General features: G+C 44.8%; 1 protein-coding gene across 9 annotated transcripts in view; it reads left to right on the top strand.

Annotated features, from left to right (window-relative positions):
* The window catches only part of ADCY10 (adenylate cyclase 10), an 85,953-nt gene extending 71,132 nt beyond the window's left edge, over positions 1-14,821 (top strand). For 3 of the 9 annotated variants that reach the window (XM_041763723.1, XM_041763714.1, XM_041763734.1), the window contains exons 26-32: positions 587-743; positions 4,866-5,070; positions 5,148-5,244; positions 5,927-6,042; positions 6,880-6,997; positions 8,312-8,507; positions 13,106-14,820. In XM_041763723.1, the coding sequence (XP_041619657.1) occupies positions 587-743; positions 4,866-5,070; positions 5,148-5,244; positions 5,927-6,042; positions 6,880-6,997; positions 8,312-8,507; positions 13,106-13,369 (1,153 nt within the window). In that variant the 3' untranslated portion in view covers positions 13,370-14,820. Of the gene's footprint in view, positions 1-586; positions 744-4,865; positions 5,071-5,147; positions 5,245-5,926; positions 6,043-6,879; positions 6,998-8,311; positions 8,508-13,105 lie in introns of those variants that run through there. The other 6 variants (XM_041763750.1, XM_041763744.1, XM_041763779.1 and 3 more) reach the window with 5 other exon arrangements.
* The last annotated feature ends 3,896 nt before the right edge of the window (positions 14,822-18,717 follow it).

Below are 18,717 nucleotides of genomic sequence, written 5' to 3'. Positions count from 1 at the left end.
ATGAACTGTTGGAGATACATTCAGATCATAACAGAATGTGATTGTTAAAAATGTTCATTTCCTTTATTGAGTTGAGAGCTAGCTATGTTCAGTGGAGGACATGACACACTGGAATGGCCAGGCTGTAAGTAGACAGAGCTTGAGCCTTGGCACCACCACATTCTAGCTGTGTGACTTTGGGTTAGTCACTTAACCTGAGTCTCACCTGCTTACATAAAATGGGGTTCATTATTTCTTCCTTTCTTCCAGGCTTGTTATCAGAATCAAATGTGATGAATTATATAAATGTGCTTTTTAAATAACTTCATTTAAATGGCAGTGGCCTGACTGGGGACAAGTGATTTGCATAAATTATCTTAATGAATCCTCACAAAGTTGGTCTTATGGTCTCCATCATGTGGTGGAGAAAATGTGCTTCAGAAAAATTAACGTACCTGTACTTTACCATCTTGTAAAGGAGGCAGGACTCACACTGACATCTGCTTTGACCACCCAGCCAGTAATGAGGACTCTACTTGCATTTCTCTCAAACATGCTGGTGACAATACCTTCTTTCTTTGTTCCATGTGCATATTTTATCTAATAGGAAGAGGAGGCTGGCACAGCTCTACAGGCAAACAGCCTGCTTCTCCTTGCTGTGGCAAATCTATAGCTTAAATTATTTTTTTCACTACAAGTATTATGGCCACCTGGCAGCTATGATGCAAGTGAATACGGCACTGGAAACTCAAGATGATTTTCAGGTAGGGTGTTCTTGTAGCTGCTTTTTAAATTTCTGTATCTCATTTAGAGGGAGACTCCTACTGGGAGCCAATGGGGATTCAAAATCACAAGAATGTAAAAAAGCCCTTCCTGGCTGGACTGTTTTGCCAAGGCCAGCAGTTCTCAAACACTTTTGGTCCCAGTATCACTTTGGACTCTTAATAATTACTGAGGACCTCAAGGCTTTTTTATTTCTATGGGTTGTATCTACTGAAATTATAAGAAACAAAAACTGAGAAATTTAAAATATATTTTTAAAGAAAAATAAATCTCAAAAAAAAATTAAAAAAAGAAAAAAGAAAAAAGAAAAATAAATCTCTTACATATTAACATAATCAACATTTTAATTGGGGGGAGAAAAGACCAATGTCCCCAAACAAAAAATTTAGTGAGAAGAGTGGCATGTATTAAATTTCTGCAAATATCTTAATGTCTGACTTCATAGAAGATAGCTGGATTCTCAATCTGCTTCCACTTTCACTCTGTTGCAACATTAGATGTTGCCCCTGGAACACTGCACTGTAGGCCAGTAGAGAATGAGGGTAAAAAAGGAAAATGTTAAAGGATAGGTCTTTTTTAAAAAAGATAAAATTGTGACTCATAGACATACAAAAAGAACACATATCAAAGATCCTGCTAAACACATTAATTACTGAGAACTAGTATGTTACAACTGGTTCCAAGGAGAATTTAACTTATGACTGGATGTAAAACTAGTCTTGTCATGAGGCAATAATCTCATGCATTCCCCTAAACACTTATATTTCTATGCTAATTTATAATTTACATTATTAGCAGTTTTCTGCCTCGTACAGAGCTGTAAAATAGCCTAAAGACAAGGTAACAGAGGTAACCTTAATGAGTGAGCTAGACAGGACATCCACCGAGTTTTGTTTGTTTTGTTTTGTTTTGGTCTGGCACCATTTTTCCTGACACAAATAGTGCCTTGATATCCTGAAGCTAGCTTTGCCCTCTTGGTGCACTCCCTGAAATGCTCTAGGGAGGTCTCAGGACCACAGTGGCAGAACTACTGGTCTAAATTGTTGGGGAAAAATAATTTCCTCTGCCCTTCAGAGTCCTCCTTGACTGCACTAAGAATCAAGTTGACATGAGATAGATTAACAGGAGAAAATAAAATTTAATAGCGTATGTATGGGGAGTCCGCACAGACGTGAAATTTCAAAGACAAGAAGGCAACACGAGGCTTATACGCTTATACACATTAGGGAAGGGGTTGGGGAGAGAGGTGCCAAGGGGAGGAAGAGGGTTAGCAGGAAAGTGAGATGTTTGGAAAACAAAGGTGTTGCTCAGTTATGCAGATAAATTTCTGAGGTAAAGAGGAATCTCTGTTAGTAGCTCTCTTCCTGGTAAAGCAGGCAGTTGAGCGACAGGTAAAGAGCTCTTTGAAACTAATATAGCACTGTATGTTAATTATATTTCAGTTTAAAAAAATAAAACAAATAAATGTGTTTAAACAAAAAAAAAAAAAAAACTTTTCCTGAATGCTGGATTTTGATTGCTTTTGACTAAAAATTATGTTCATCTCAAAATGGCCCATCTCAGGGTGGCCTTCCCTTGCCCTGTGAGGTCATAAACTGAGAAATCTTTGGCTAGATGCAGGAAACTCCAAGAGACAAGATCAAGAAATTATTAAGCTAAATCCAGTTCATCTAATGAATGATCTGGTTCTTTTATAAAAATGCATCAAGTCAGGGCAGCCCTGGTGGTGCAGCGGTGTAGCGCCGCCTGCAGCCTGGGGTGTGATCCTGGGGACCCTGGATCGAATCCCACATCGGACTCCCTGCATGGAGCCTGCTTCTCCCTCTGCCTGTGTCTCTGCCTCTCTCTCTCTGTGTGTCTCTATGAATAAATAAATAAAATCTTTAAAAAAATGCATCAAGTCTAGGTTCCTTTTGGAGCAGTAACTTTCTCTTGAAGTGATTAATTATCAAGAATTAAGGGAAATGGTCAAGCCACTCTGCAAATGTTGGAGGAGCTTAAATTACTAGCCAGGAGTCTGTCCCCAGCATATTAGTACCTTTCAAAAGCTGAGAAGACATAAATATGCATAAAGCCCATCAAATATAGCCCTCTGCCCATCCTCCTCTTGTGGCTCCCTGTGCTTAGCAGAAGGTCATCTCCTGCATAGGCCCTTCCTGACCCATTGACTCTTCAACCTGTCACTATTTTAGTAGCTCTTAGTACCATCTGACATTTTCTTGTTTGCTCCTTTGTTAGTGTGTAGCCTGTGTCCACTACTGGCCTGTAAACTCTATGAGAGTGGGGACCTTGTCTGTCACCTTTGTCATATCCTGAGCATCAATAAGAGTGTCTGGCACATTCTCAAGAAATATTTAGTGAATAAAATGCTTTACTTCCCCTTCATATTTGCGAGGTGTCTCTTAAAAACATGGTGGCACTAGGGGACAGGAGACCATAATGGGAAAGCCAAAATTGGAAAGTGAATCAAAAGAGGCTTGTTGGGGATCCCTGGGTGGCGCAGCAGTTTGGCGCCTGCCTTTGGCCCGGGGCGCAATCCTGGAGACTCGGGATCGAATCCCACATCGGGCTTCCAGTGCATGGAGCCTGCTTCTCCCTCTGCCTGTGTCTCTGCCTCTCTCTCTCTCTCTTTCTCTCTCTGTGACTATCATAAATAAAAAAATAAAAAAAATTTAAAAAGAACTAAAAAAAAAAAAAAAAAAAAAAGAGGCTTGTTAACAATGTGGCCATGACTGAGGGCAGAGCAGCCTGGCCAGTGCTCCCCTGGGTGCTCAGAAGCAGACGAGACACTCATTGTTGGATAACAGAAAGACCCAGAATGAGCCCCAAGAGAGTAGTTTCCGGAACTTCACCTATCTGTGGTGTGACCACTGGCAAACCACATAACCTCCAAGCTGTGTATTTTCCCCATAAAGTAAAGCAGTTGGACTCTGTGTTCTTGGTCCAAATCCAAGAAGTCCTAGGCTCAGTCACAGCTTTGAACATTTCATTTGCCCGCCAGTCCTCTCCTGGTCCACAATTTCCAGCTGCCCTTCCCTTGTGGTAGCAGCATCTGAAACACAGCTCAGAACAAGAATACAGGAACTTCCTCAGATTGACTTTGTGGTTTAACAAATGTCCCCAGACCTGTCTGTAACACAGACTTTGTGGACTGCTTATTTTGTGTGATTTGAAGAATTCTACAGAAAAAATAGTTCTCTTCTCCTAAATGCCTCCCTACTAATGGGGCTTTCTTCTATCATTAGGAACACTTTTTTTTTTTTTTAAGCTTTCTCTTCACCTGTCCCTAAGCATTTATATTCTGGGGCAACTTTATCATTTAAAAGAGTTGCTTATAGAGTAAATAACCGACTTCTCAGAAGTCTCTCAATTCAGTTTACAACTACTCTTTCCTCTTTTTAAAAGTAAACAAACCAAACCCACCCTTCTTTTTTGTTAAATAGAAGTATACACACTTGTTATAAAAATTAAAACATCACATAAATGTATAAAGTAAAAAGTAAAGTCCCTCTTGTCCCTCAGATTCCTCCCCAGATATGCACCATGGAGTGAGTCCTTCCAGGCTTTTTGCTACGCAATCATATATTCACATATATAAGCCACTGCTCTTATTTTTCACAAAAATTAAAACTCTTATATTTTGCTTAAGGACTCTGTGGATAAGAGGAACCATTGAGCTTGTCCTGGATAATCCAATTAACAGGTGGCAGAGACCCAGTTTAATTTCTGTACCTAAGGGCAGCCCAGGTGGCTCAGCGGTTTAGCACCGCCTTCAGCCCAGGGCCTGATCCTGGAGACCCAGGATCGAGTCCAACATCCAGTCCCACGTCTGAGCTCCCTGCATGGAGCCTGCTTCTCTCTCTGCCTGTGTCTCTGCCTCTCTCTGTCTCTCTCTGTCTCTCTCTTTCTCTCTCTCTCTCTCTCCCTCATGAATAAATAAATAAAATCTTTAAAAAAAAATTTCTGTACCTAAGCCCATGCCTTGGCCTAAGGACCGGCTCCATCCTCAATGGACTGGCCAACATTGGGCGATGTCCCCAAGCTTTCTGCTTTGGGTTCCTTCTCAGTTTTGCCACTTCTCTTTTCCACTGCTGCCATTTCAGATCATTAAGGCCTACCTGGACTATTCACTGTACCACCAGCTGGCTGGCTACCAGGGTATGTGGTTCAAATATGAAATCATGGCCATGGAACGGATCTCCAGTCTCCCCCTGAAAGACTCAAGCATTGAAATCGTGTCATATGTGGCTGATAAACTGGGCTACACCAAGCTTCTAATGGGTCACTTGGACTTGGCCATTGACTTAGGTAAGTTTGTCTGGGCAAGAAGGGACATGCAGATACAAGTGACACCTTGAAATACACTGGAATTGTTTTCTTCCCAGGATCTCGAGCCCACAAGATGTGGGCACTGCTCCAGAATCCCAACAGACGCTATAGGGTCCTCTGCTGGCTTAGTAAATCTCTCTTCTTGAAAAACAGGTATTTAGCTGAAAGTATTTTCCAAAATTAGAGAGAGGAAGCCATAATAATTGAGCATTCTGGGCTCACTTTACCCTGACCATGGGGTGACAAGGGAGTGGGATCTATGGCATGATGTGACTGATAATCATAGTCTTTGGGATACCACTGCTATTTGCATAGCCTTCTTTTTCTTTTAAGATTTTATTATATTTTTAAAGTAGTCTCTACATCCAATGTGGGCTCAAACTTACAACCCCGAGATCGAGAGTTGTATGCTCCATTGATGGAGCTAGCCAGGCACCCCTGCACAGCAGTCTCTTACATACATCATCCCTAGTTTGTCTACTCTGGTCAGTAACTGGAGGAGAGTCAGCCCATCATCCTGCTGTGGGGGATGGGGTGCTCCACTGGCAGGGAGAGGAAACAGGAAGAGTCTCACAGGGGAGTCAAATGTCCAGAGAAGAGCAGCCAGGAGCAAAGCTCCCGCCAGCTTGGCCCAAATCTGGCTGCCCTGTGATAGACACAGGTCTGTGACAACAGTTTGAGCCAAGAGCCAATTTGAGATTTGGGAGTGGCTTTGAAATCTGTATCAGGGCCATATTTGATCTGGAACTCTGGGTAGCATGGAGAGGAGATCATTACTAACCTCCTTCCTCTCCTCCCCAGCACTTCCTAATCTTACCACCTTCCTTTGCCACAGAAACAAGCAACTGGTCCAGGTGCTGGGCTGGCTGTGGGACCTTTCTACAATGGAAGAGCACATCTTTAGCAAAGCATTTTTCTATTTTGTCTGCCTGGACATCATGCTTTATTCTGGTAAATGTGGCTTTGGAATTTACAAGAAATTGGGGATGTGGTATGTGTGTCGGTGTGGTGCTGTGGGAGCTGGGGTCTTGAGACCACTAGGGCTCGGTCTGGAAAGACATATAAGACAGGGAAGGGGAGAGCCTGGTGTAAGAGCTGAGGAGCCATCTGGAAGGTGCAAGGATGGTGAAGGACCAACAAGGAAGAGAATTTAGTTCACAAGAAGCTGCCAGGTTAGCATCTAGATCTATTTACACACAAGTGGTAGTGACAACAATGTTTTACTTATGTTTTACTTATGTTTCTTTTACTAGAGTACTTGTTAGCAGAATATATTTAAAAACTTGATGTTTTAGGATGAAGGGTTAAATGGCTAATGAGTCCAGGCCCTGGTAGCTGTTGGAGATTCAGAGAACAAGTTCTGTCCCTATAATTCCTGGTTACACCAAGTAGGCGGCCCTTAGTGTCCATAGTAAACCAGTGGGGCCAAGCTGGGCATTCATTCCCCACCATGTGGTCTTGAAAAGGGTTACAGATACTGCTGCCAACAAGGGAATCACCAATGGGGAGATGGGGAAGTCCAGGGTCCCTCAGGGAGGCCTGGTTTAAACTCTACTCCTGTCTGGTCAATCCTATGGAGTTGTGCCCTGTGGGCATACACTTCCACAAAAGCTGGAACTCTGTGAACACAGGGCAGTGTGCTCACAAAGTGGTTGCCATCCACTGGACAATTCATAAAGTCAACAGAGACTCTGGCCTCTCCCCACAGTGGGAAACCTGCCTGGGAGCTACTAGGCCAGAACAGGACCACCCCAACCCACCACCCAAGCTCTCCTATTTCTCTTTTAGGCTTTGTTTATAAGACATTTGAAGAATGTTTGGAATTCATATACCAAAATGAAGACAACAGAATCCTCAAATTCCAAAGTGGAATCCTCCTGGGACTTTACTCCAGTGTTGCTGTCTGGTAACAATGTGTTTGCATATCACTAAACTCCCAAATTAGAAAATGTTGAATCCTGAATAAGAGTCTTATGATATTAAAAAAAAAAAAGAAAGAAAGAAAAGAAAAGATAGAAAGAAAAGAATTTATAATTTATACTTGAGACAGCTATAACTGAAAGGCACCTGGGGGGTCACCTAGTTCATCCCCCTCCAGCAAGACCACCTCAGGTGCACTCAGCGCTACAAGCATTTATTACATCCACACCATGGCACAGTAACACAGAGAGGAGTAAGAGTACTTGCTTTGGAGGTGTGTCTTGGTGCTTGAGGGAGACTCATAAACGCACCACTTGCCCACCCACCGCCCCGATCAAGATGGAATTATGTTGAAAAACATTGTTGCTAGAACTGATGTGGGAGGGTGTGGCTTATGTGTGCAAGTAGGTGCGCTTCCTACTTTTGAAGCCCAGTATTAACTTTGCCCCCTTGGCAGCAGGCAGTTCTGGAAAACTGCAGTTCTCTCCCTTCAAGAAAGACCTCTTTCCACCACATGGTGGAGAGAAGAGCTACCGGAAGCTCCCACCCTATGGGCCTCACTGCCCCTCAGGCTAGAGAGGCCAGGTACCAGGCTCCACCTGCCTACCTCCTTCCCCAGTCACCAATAAGCCGGTTCTCCCTCCTTTTTTTTTTTTTTTTAAGGTTTTATTTATTCATGAGAGACAGAGAGAGATAGAAACATAGGCAGAGGGAGAAGCAGGCTGCTGTGGGGAGCCCAGTGTGGGACCGGATCCCGGATCCTGGGATCCTGAGCTGAAGGCAGACACTCAACTACTGAGCCACCCAGACATGCCTTGTTAATACTTGTTAACACAGATTCCTGGCCCCATCTCCAGAGTGTCTGATTCCTCAGACTTGTCTTGGACCAACAAGTCTGCATTTCTAAGGGACATCCAGGTGACGCTGGTGATCCCCATCTGTAGCCCACACTTTGAGTAGCACTGGCCTAGGCCATCTCCCTTTGGAAGTGGAGCAATTTCTTCAAGCTCTAGAATGTATAGCTCCAAGTGTCTAAGATCCTTCACTTTATCTAGTTCCCAAAGAGTTAAATAAGTGGTTGCTAATATTACCTGAGCATTCCCCAGGATTCTGCTTGTCTCAAACCATCAAAAAATTCTATTCTTGTCCTGCTCCATATCACACATCCTTCCCATACCAGGGAGTGGGCGGCAGGTTTCTGGGCCTGGGTACCAGGCACTCTACTTGCAGAGAGACCCATTTCTGAACCTCAGCTCATCCCAAGGTCAGCTCTGATTTGTGTTCTTCTGTGATGGCACAGGTATGCCAGGCTCCAGGAATGGGACGACTTTCACATATTTTCCAATAGAGCTAAAAACTTAGTGTCAAGAAGAACACCGACAGCTCTTTACTATGAGGGCATCAGTAGGTACATGGAGGGACAAGTTCTCTACCTTCAAAAGCAGATTGAAGATCAATCTGAAAATGCTCAAGATAGTGGAGTCGAGCTACTCAAGGTAAGCCCAGGACAGACCACTCCTTAAGTGGATTTCTGTCTGCCTCCTTCCGATAATTTTCTTGGATTCCAGAATTTATATGTTTATAGCACAAATTCTTAAGATAACTCCTTCTCCCCAGATTAGAAGAAAATACAAATTGCCCACAACCTTACTTCTCAGAGATAACCACTTTTTACCTACAGAGACACCACTGCTTGAGATTTTTTTCTGTATGCGCACAGGCACACATTTCTATTTTTTAAACATGCTACCAAATAAAATATATTGTGAATAATTTCATGCCAGTAGATTGTTTTCTATACCATGAATTAAAAGGAAGCATAGTATTTTCTCTTATAGATAAATCTCATAGATCTTGTTAGACGATATGCCAAACTGTTCTGGGACAGAAATTTTTTGTAGCATTTTATTCTTGTTCCTGTGATAAACATCTTGGTAGGTTAAGTCTTTGCACGAGGAAATTTAAATTGTTCAGCTGACCCTAAATGTGTCTCTCACCTTTTTTTTTTTTTTTTAAGATTTTGTTTATTTATTTGACAGAGAGAGAAAGTACACAAGAAGGCAGAGCAGCAGGCAGAGGGAGAGATGAGAAGCAGACTCCCCACTGAGCAGGGAGCCCAATGCAGGGCTTGATCCCAGGACCCCAGGATCACGACCCAAACCAAAGGCAGATGCTAAACTAACTGAACCACCCAGGCACCCCCTGAATGTGTCTTTTAAGTTAACATCTTAAAAGAAACTTGTAAAATGCATCTTCAAACACTTCAATATAAGCATTACAGAATGCATATCTTCCACTCCCTGAACAAAATTGTGCTGAGTGCAAAAATCCATACATCAATAAAATATTCAGCTGATATGTAGTAACCACCAGGTACAGTAGTAGGAGTACAAGGCAGGAACAAATTACACCTGCTATTGGCTCTAGGCTTACAGCCGAGATGGGGCAAGCCCTCCAAGGGAGCAAACGGCTGGATCTCCGGTATTGACTTGACGCTTGTTTGCCTTGTTCACTTAAAAACTAAGTACGGGGCAGCCCGGGTGGCTCAGTGGTTTACCGCTGCCTTCAGCCCAGGGTGGATTCCTGGAGACCTGGGATCAAGTCCCACATTGGGCTCCCTGCATGGAGCCTGCTTCTCCCTCTGCCTGTGTCTCTGCCTCTCTCTCTCTCTGTGTGTCTCTCATGAATGAATAAATAAAATCTTAAAAAAAAAAAGACTAAGCACAGGTGTATTAGTTTTCTATTGCTGGGGCCTCAGCACAACTAACAGCTTACATAACACAAACCTTTTATCTCACGGTTTGGCAGATCAGAAGTCTGGACAGGCTTATCTGGGTTCTCTGCTTAGGGGTCTTAGAAATCTTTAAAATCAAGATGTTGACCAAACTACTTTCTCATGATCTAGGGAAGAATCTGCTCACAGGGGGCACCTGGGTGGCTCAGTTGGTTAAACATCTGCCTTTGGTTTAGGTCATGATCCCGGAGTCTCTGAGTCCGGAGCAAGGAGTCTGCTTCTCCCTCTCCCTCTGCCCCTCCGCCTGCTCCTTCTCTCTCCTCTCTCTCTTTCTCTCAAATAAATAAAATCTTTAAAAAAAGAAAAGAAAAGAAACTGCTTGCAGGTTCCTTAAGTTTGTAAGCAGAATCCAGATGCTGAAAATTTAGGAGTGTCCCTATTTCAGAGATGTTAAAATATTTCAAAACAAGGCATTCTGGGACTTCAAGGCACCTTAAAGTCTAGTAGCTCTTTTATTTTTTTTTTTAAGATTTTATTTATTTGTTCATGAGAGACACAGAGAGAGAGGTAGAGGGAGAAGCAGGCTCCTTGAAGGGAGACTGATGAAGGAGTCGAATCCCAGGACCCCAGCATCATGACCTGACCCAAAGGCAAACACTCAACTGCTGAGCCACCCAGGCATCCCTATAGTAGCTTCTTTAATCTTGAGAACCTCATTAGGAGGGAGGTCCTTTTCCCAACTGCAGAGAGCCTTCCATCTGCCCAGGTAGGAGCCTTGAGCTACCATTCTCACACAACACCCACGTGTCTCTTCCTGCAACTTGTTCACACCACTTATAGGTCATTGTCAGCACCGCTTAGAGATATGTACTCTTTGCCATAGAGCATGTGTTTATTATTTCTGATGCATAAAGCATTCTACTGACTCACATTCAGGACTTGCTTGGTTTTATAAAACATTATTTCGTCTCATGTAATTATTATGTATTATTTCGTTTCATGTAATTATTATGTAATTTCATGTAATTTGATAGAGTAAATGTCTTTCCTTGAGTTGAAAGAATGACCTATGTGGGATTTGAGACATGCTTAACTCCATGTTGGTCAGAAAAAATAGGGGAGGCACCTGGGTGGCTCAGTTGATTAAGCGTCTGACTTTTGCTGGAGTCATGATCTCAGGGTCCTGGAAGCAGGACCTCTCCCTCTGCCTGCTGATCCTCCTGCTTGTGTGTACTCTCTCTGTTCAAATAAATAAATAAGTAATCTTTTTTTTAAAATAGGTTTGTTTGTTTTTCACCATAGTACACATGATTTATTCAAACATTCTTTTTTTTTTCTTCCAAATGCCAGGCACATTACATATGACAAGTGAACTGGCTGTCATTATCTTTTTTAAATATTGATTACTAATAAAGGTGTGCCACACTTTTGGCCAAAGTGATATTATGAAAATCCAGATAGATAAACTAGCAGGTGCTGAAAAGAAACACATCTTTATTTAATGAGTAGTAAAGTGATAAAACTCACCCATCCCAAAGGCAGAGTACAGGTTAAAAATAGAGTAGGTACTCCTGGGTTACAATAAAGATGAGAAAAATATTGTCTCTGCACTCAAGGACTTTGTGATTTACAGAGTTAGAAAAGTAGATGGGGGAGGGGGCCCAGGGCTGGGAAGGCTAGGTAGAGGATGCTGGGGGAATGTGGGAGCACACGTGAAGAGCCCACTGTAAGCTCTCCCATGGGACACAGAACAATGTCTTGTTCACAGTAGGTTTCATTTCTTAAATAACTGATGAATGAAATAGACATGGAACAGATTGGTCAGGAAAACTCAATGTTCAACTCCGTTTCTATAATACTGAAGTAAATACAATAAGATGCTGTTTCATTGACTATCAAATTAGCAAAGACATGAAAGAAGACACATTCATACTCCGAAAGACTCCCATAAACTTTCTGGGAGCATTCTGGCAAAATATCTTTAAAATATGCACATCAGGGATCCCTGGGTGGCGCAGCGGTTTGGCGCCTGCCTTTGGCCCAGGGCGCGATCCTGGAGACCCGGGATCGAATCCCACGTCGGGCTCCCGGTGCATGGAGCCTGCTTCTCCCTCTGCCTGTGTCTCTGCCTCTCTCTCTCTCTCTGTATGACTATCAAAAATAAAAAATAATAAAAAAATAAAATAAAATAAAAAATAAAAATAAAATATGCACGTATTAATCTCGGGTTCATAACATTAAAAAACTAGGAGAAAATGAAAACTATGTATACTTCACAAAGAAGACTTTGGTTGAGTCAGAAATGGTGCATTTAAACATTGGGATATTTGACATAAAAATTCTGAATCTCTGACTCTTCTTTTAAAAACTGTAGTGTTGGGATGCCTGGGTGGTTCGTGGTTGAGCATCTGCCTTTGGCCCAGAGCATGATCCTGGGATCTGGGATCGAGTCCTGCATTGGGCTCCTTGCGGGGAGCCTGCTTCTCCCTCAGTCTGTGTCTCTACCTCTCTCTCTCTCAATCTGTGTCTCTCATGGATAAATAAATAAGAATATTTAAAACAAAACAAACAAACAAACACAAAAAACTGGAGTACCTGGTGACTCTAAGCCCACAGTCAAAGTAGGGCAGCCTTTGGCTGGAATTGACAGGTGACACTTGATAGGCCGCATCTTCTCTAGTATGACATAATTCCCTCTCCTTCTTATCATGTTACATCCAGCCTGCTTATTTTTGTTGTTGTTGTTTTAGAGAGAGAGAGAGGTAAAGAAATAAGTGGGAAAGCATGTACCCAAATATTAAAAGTATTTCTCCATCCTAGGCTTATGGGTAATTCTTAGTCTATACTTTTTTCCCTAAATTTTGAACAATAACTTATATTGCCTTGCTAATCAAAAAAAATTTTTTTAAGATTATTTATTTATTTATTTATTTGAGAGAGAAAGAGGGAGCGAGCATGAGCAGGGGGGGAGGAACAGAAGGAGAGGAAGAAGCAGACTCCTCACTGAGCAGGAAGCCCAGTGTGTGTGTGGAGGTGAGGGAGGCTTGACCCCAGGACCCCAAGATCATGACCTGAGTGGAAGGGAGATGCTTAACCGACTGAGTCACCCAGGCACCCCTGAAAAGATTTTTTTTTAACGTGTTGCAGAGAAGGGTGGTAAGCCCATCCATATCACATTCTTGGTCTGAGGCTACTTCACTTGACATGTGTCACCATACAAGGTGACATGTATGTATGTCTCTGTAATACACTTTTTCATTTGATTGCTTAAATCTTTGAAATGTTCCAAATCATCTGCAGAGGAAAAATCTTTGTGGCCAAGGACTAATTTCTGACTCAGATATGCTGTTTTTCCTTTAGAACTTGGAGAGTTTAGTGGCTCAGAATACCACTGGTCCTGTCTTCTACCCAAGGCTCTACCACCTGATGGCCTATGTCTGTATACTAATGGGAGACGGGCAAAACTGTGACCTCTTCCTGAACACAGCCATACAGCTCTGTGAAACACAGGGGAATGTGCTGGAGAAATGCTGGCTGAGCATGAACAAAGTATGTACCATCATCCAGCAAGCCAGGATGGGGATGCCCGCCCTTCTAAGGAAGCCCCAGAAACCTATTGCCTAGTAGGTTTCCCCAAGCATGGAAGACCATCACAGGCCTTTCTGGACTCTTCCTGAAAGGGGTTAGAGATCCATAGTTCGGGTGTGTGTGCCGTCTCTTCAAGTTCCCATAGAATCTCCCTCACATTCATATCTGCTTCAGGAAGATCTCTGCCCCATCGTTGTGGCCCTCAGCACTCTCTACATTGTGTTATGTTGCTATGCATGTCTTTCCTCCCTTTTGAGAACGTGAACTCTTAGGAGGCAAAAATCACACGTAGCATCCAGCACCCCACCTTGCACTCAGTATTTGTTGAACAAGTGAATGGATGTGTGCTTATATGTGTTTATTTAAAGAATCGTGTCAGCATCTGAGTTTGGGCAGCAAAATTCAACATTTTGTCAGTGGGTTCACTCAGTTTTGAAAGCTGGACACTGGAACCAGTCCTGTATGAGATCAACCTTGGTCACGCAAGTTGAAGAGCACTAATTAATCCTTTGCCTTCTCCCTACTCGCAGGATTGGTGGTACTCAAGCTCTGAGTTAACAGAAAACCAATGGCTTAAAACAATCTCGAGTCTCCCATCATGGGAAAACATTGTATCTGGCAAGGTAAAGATGCAGGATATTCAGAGAAACAAATTCCTGATGAGAATTAATATCCTGGACAATCCTTTCTAACATTTCATGAAAGAGGACAAAGATTTCAGGAAGACTCCTTCTCTTGCGATTATCCATTATTAACCTTTCCTCATAGCCGGCACCCCCCAGGTCCCTGCACATTCTCTTCTGTTCCAGACACAGAACCAAATACACTGGTTTCTTCCCTCTTCCTAGAGGGTCAGACAGGATCGGCAGGGTCATGCTTACTCTCTCCCAGTTTTATACAAAATGCCTTTGGCTCTCATTTTCAACTTGACCTGTTCATTTTGACCCATGCAAAATGTGTGTCCTGCGGAAAAATATCAATATCAAAATGGTATGTGTTGTGACAGATACATTTCTAGTTAATATATTAAACTGAAAATGTTATTTTTACATGTCTAGTTGTTCCACTTTTTGTAGCACCATATTGCAAATGGCAAATTCTTCTCTTGGTCTGTAAGGGCAAGATTTGAAAAGACACATTTTAAAAAAATATTTTATTTATTCATGAGAGAGAGAGACAGAGAGAGAGAGAGAGAGAGAGAGAGGAGAGACATAAGCAGAGTCCATGCCGGGACCCTGATGCAGAATTCGATCCCGGGACTCCAGAATCGTGCCCTGGGCCAAAGGCAGGTGCTAAACCGCTGACCTAGGGATGCCCTGAAAAGACACATTTTTGTGGTGCCTGATGGTAGCTTTCACATGCATCAAGTATCTGTGGAAATAGATTTTTTTTTAAGATTTTATTTATTTATTCATAGACAGAGAGAGGCAGAGGCACAGGCAGAGGGAGAAGCAGGCTCCACGCAGGGAGCCCAGCGTGGGACTCGATCCCAGGTCTCCAGGATCACACCCCAGGCTGCAGGTGGCGCCAAACCGCTGAGCCACCTGGGCTGCCCTGTGGAAATAGATTTTTTTAAGTTGAAATACTAGTAATTCTGATGCATGTACATGTACATGCTTAGAGTTAAATCTGTTTTATTTAAGGAAGCAATAGCATTCAACTTCATTTCTCAGATATTGGAGCCACGTGTTCCAGACTGCCCGAGAGCCACGTGTAGTCACTGTCTCCCTTTGTTGGCAGACAGAACAGTTCTGGGCGGCATTTTGTGCCTCTGAGGGCATAGATGTAATCCCTGTAGACACAGGCCACCTCTGCACTGCCACAGTTCCCTGTGCTGGCTCCTTCCATGGACCAGGGGGCCCTCTGGAGCAGGTGCACTAGGATTTCCATTTGTTGATTCCAGTCCTCTTCTGAGCCCAGAAGGAGGTTCTCCTGATGGACCCACATGTCCTGCTTTAAGGCATACCTTGATCTCTCGTACTGACTTCCACAGGCAGTGACACCATCCAGGGGTTTCTTTAATAGGCCAGCATTTCATTGTCCTGCAAAAAGCAAGGGTGTGTATTTCTCATCCTGGTAACACAACTGGGTTCCACAGAGGCCTGGTGGCCTGACAAGGTGGGAAGAACAGCAACCCAGGAAGTTACAGCATTAGGTCTCAAAGCAAGCTCTGCCCACACATGCTTTTTTCCTGTGGCTCATTACCTAGCCTCCCTGGTTCAGTGCATGGGTGTGAGGGTCGCAGAAGACGATGGAGGTGAAATTGGAAATGACGACACATCATACAAGTAAAAAAAATTAGTAGCATTAGGCCGATGACTGATTTTAAAAATAAATACATCAAAGAGTAACTTTCCTGTAGGTATCATCCCCTTCAAAGTTGTTATTCTGGAAGTTGCATACTTCTCTCATGGTGCTACAGAAAAATTACTTGCTTTCTAACTGCCTTCATTATTTAGTGTATCATTCATCTTATTCATTCACTTATTTACTCATCCGGCTAACATGCCTTGACTAATCACCACGTACCAGGGACTGATGAAGGAGTGGAGTTATGATTTAAAAGACATAAAGGCCAACCCTTGACCTTGGCAAGCTCATAAATCTATTAGAGGAAGCAGGTACCCCAGCAAAGCTCGCTGAGCCTGATGTGCCCTGATCAGAACAGAGTGTAGAGCAGCATTTTGGTTACATTGTCCCTTCCTAGAGGAGTTGAAGATGGGAGGGGGTGTAGGACAGCCTGGCCGTGCAGGAGGGACCACAGGCTGGAGCACTGCTTGGCCAACAGAAAAGAGCTGTTTGGAGCTTGCCGGAGATGTAGGCCACGGGTCTAGGGAACCCACAGGTCCTGCCAGCGTCCCTGGTCGGGTCGGGCTGCGGCTCCGCCTCCCGCCGGCGGCACGGGCGGGGGCGCTCCCCTCTCGGGCCAGCAGGGGGCAGCACCGCCTCCGGCCGGGGCCGCCGCCCGAAGCCGACGTTCTGGTCCAGCCCCGCGCCGGCGCCTTGGGCCCCCGGGAGCCGCTTCTGCTTGCTCGACGGCGGCCCTCCTCTCCTGCAGCCACGTCGCTGGAGAACGCGGACTCGGCTTAGACCTCCTTTGAGGAGAAAGCACTTCAGGAGCAGAGGGGAATGAGAAGACACGATACAGCCTTTAAAAAAACAAAAGCAAAAGCAAGCGAACATGAGCCTTTGACCTCCGCCCTGCAGGTCCGGGGAGTCCTGGAGCGCAGGGCCTCTCCTCCTCCTCCACCTGCAGAGCGGAGCCCGCGCCCGGGCAGACCGGACGCGCTCGGAGGTGCTTGCGGACTGATGCATTTTCATTTGATCATCTCGAGTTCACTCTCACAGGCACCCCGAGGACGAGGAACCTAGGTGGACCCCCTGCAGATGAACGAAAGTTACTTAACATCAGTTGCGGTGGCCAGGCTCTGCGCTGGGGCTGGGGCTCCAAGGACTGTCTGCAGGGTGCTCACTAGATCGCATCTACTGCCGGTTGCTAGCCTTGTGTCCTTGGGCAAGTTAACCTCTACCTGTGGCAGTTCCCTTGCTTTAAAATAGGGATGATGTGGGCGCCTGGGTGGCTCTAGGAGGTTAAGCACCTGCCTTTGGCTCAGGTCATGATCCCAGGGTCCATGGGGCTCCCTGCTCCGTGGCCAGTCTGCTTCTCCCTCGCCCTCTGTCTGCGGCTCCCTTTGCTTGTGCTCCCTCTCTCTGTCAAATAAACAAAAATCTTAAAAAAAAAAAGGGGGGGGGATGATAATAGTATCCACCTTTGATATGGTTAATCCAGGTAAGGCACTCAGAATTCTGCAGAGGGAACAAATGGGCAATTAAAATTCAAAATTATGGAGGGGAACACACAGGGTTTACGGGAGGGCAAAACAGAAAGGCATGCACCCTGATGTGGTTTTACAAGTTTCCAGGAAGCTTCCTGGAAGAAGAAGTCGGATTTAGCCAGGGGAAGACTTCCAGCTGGGACCTGGTATCCAGTGCCCTGGAGAGCCGGGTCCTCCCACTTGGTCTGAAAGGAGCTCTGCTGAGCCAGGCATGTGGGAGGCCGGTGGGATCTGGGTGGACCAGGCGGCTTCCAGGTTGGGACTTTAACCTGCCAGCACCACAGGAGGCGCTGACTTCCCTGAGGAAGTACGGAGACCACCACATTTCTGTTTTAGAAAGACCACCCCTTTGTAGAGCAGGGCTGGAAGGGAGCTGCCCACCCGAACGTTGGGAGGCAGTGACTGTTGCAAGCCTGGAATGGAGGTGGTCTGCAGTAGAGCGGGGGCAGTGGAGACAGAAGTAAAGTCTTTGATTGGAGAAATACCAGAAGATGCAGAACAGAGATCAGAGATTGGCTTTCCAGGGAGGATGCTCAAAGTAATATCTAGGGAGAAGCCTTCCCAGAACTTGCTAAATGGACTATTAGATCACTCCAGCTCCCATCTGCCCCAGCCCCAGCACCCTCAGGATCACCTGCTTGCAACCCAGCTTCCCACCTCTTCGTGGTGCAGGTCACTGCTCATCTGGAGTCTTCAGTCTCCAGCCCCTGCCAGTCACGATATTCTGCCCAAGGCCTTCCCTAGTCTCCCCAGCCCTCCTCAGACCCTCCTGACCAGTGTCCTTCCCTCTGCTGCTGAAAATCCGGCTGCTTTTCCATGACTGAGCTCCGAAATAGCCACGTAATTAACAGCTCTCGTGATTTCAGATGGCCACCCCCACCAACTGGTGGGGTGAGCTTGCTAACCTGCAAGTCCCTGTGTGCCACTCCTCTGCGTAAAACCCGATTTGCCTGCAGGACAACATCCCAGCTAAGAAACTGGGACTGCAAGTCTTCAAGGCCTGGCTCCCTGCCAGATCCCATGCTGCAATCACTTCAGCCTCTCTCTCCCCCGCCTGCACCTTTGGGCTCTTCCCTCAAACTGGAATGGCCTTCACCGGTCTCCTGTGATCATGTGTGTGGCACAACGGACTGAATGGCTGCCAGCTCCTGCATGGTCTTCACCAGCGCTGGCCAACAGAACTTTCTGTGAGGAAGAAAATGTTCTATCTCTGCACTGTCCAATACTTTCCAAAATCACATGTGGCTACTGAGCACTTGAAATGTGGTCAGTGGGATCCCTGGGTGGCTCAGCAGTTTAGCGCCGCTTTCAGCCCAGTCTGTGATCCTGGAGACCCGGGATCCAGTCCTGCGTCAGGCTCCCTGCATGGACCCTGCTTCTCCCTCTGCCTGTGTCTCTGCCTCTCTCTCTGTGTGTGTCTCTCATGAATAAATAAAATAAAATCTTTTAAAAAAAATGTGGTTAGTGTGACTGAGGATCTGAATTTTAAATTCTACTTAATTTCAAATTTAAATGTAAATGGCTGTATGTGGCCATTTACTACCTGTG

The sequence above is a fragment of the Vulpes lagopus genome, chromosome 1, assembly GCF_018345385.1.
Source record: "Vulpes lagopus strain Blue_001 chromosome 1, ASM1834538v1, whole genome shotgun sequence".
NCBI lineage: Eukaryota > Metazoa > Chordata > Mammalia > Carnivora > Canidae > Vulpes > Vulpes lagopus.
The sequence above is the reverse complement of the archived record's forward strand: the minus strand, read 5'-3'. Positions and strand labels throughout refer to the sequence as shown.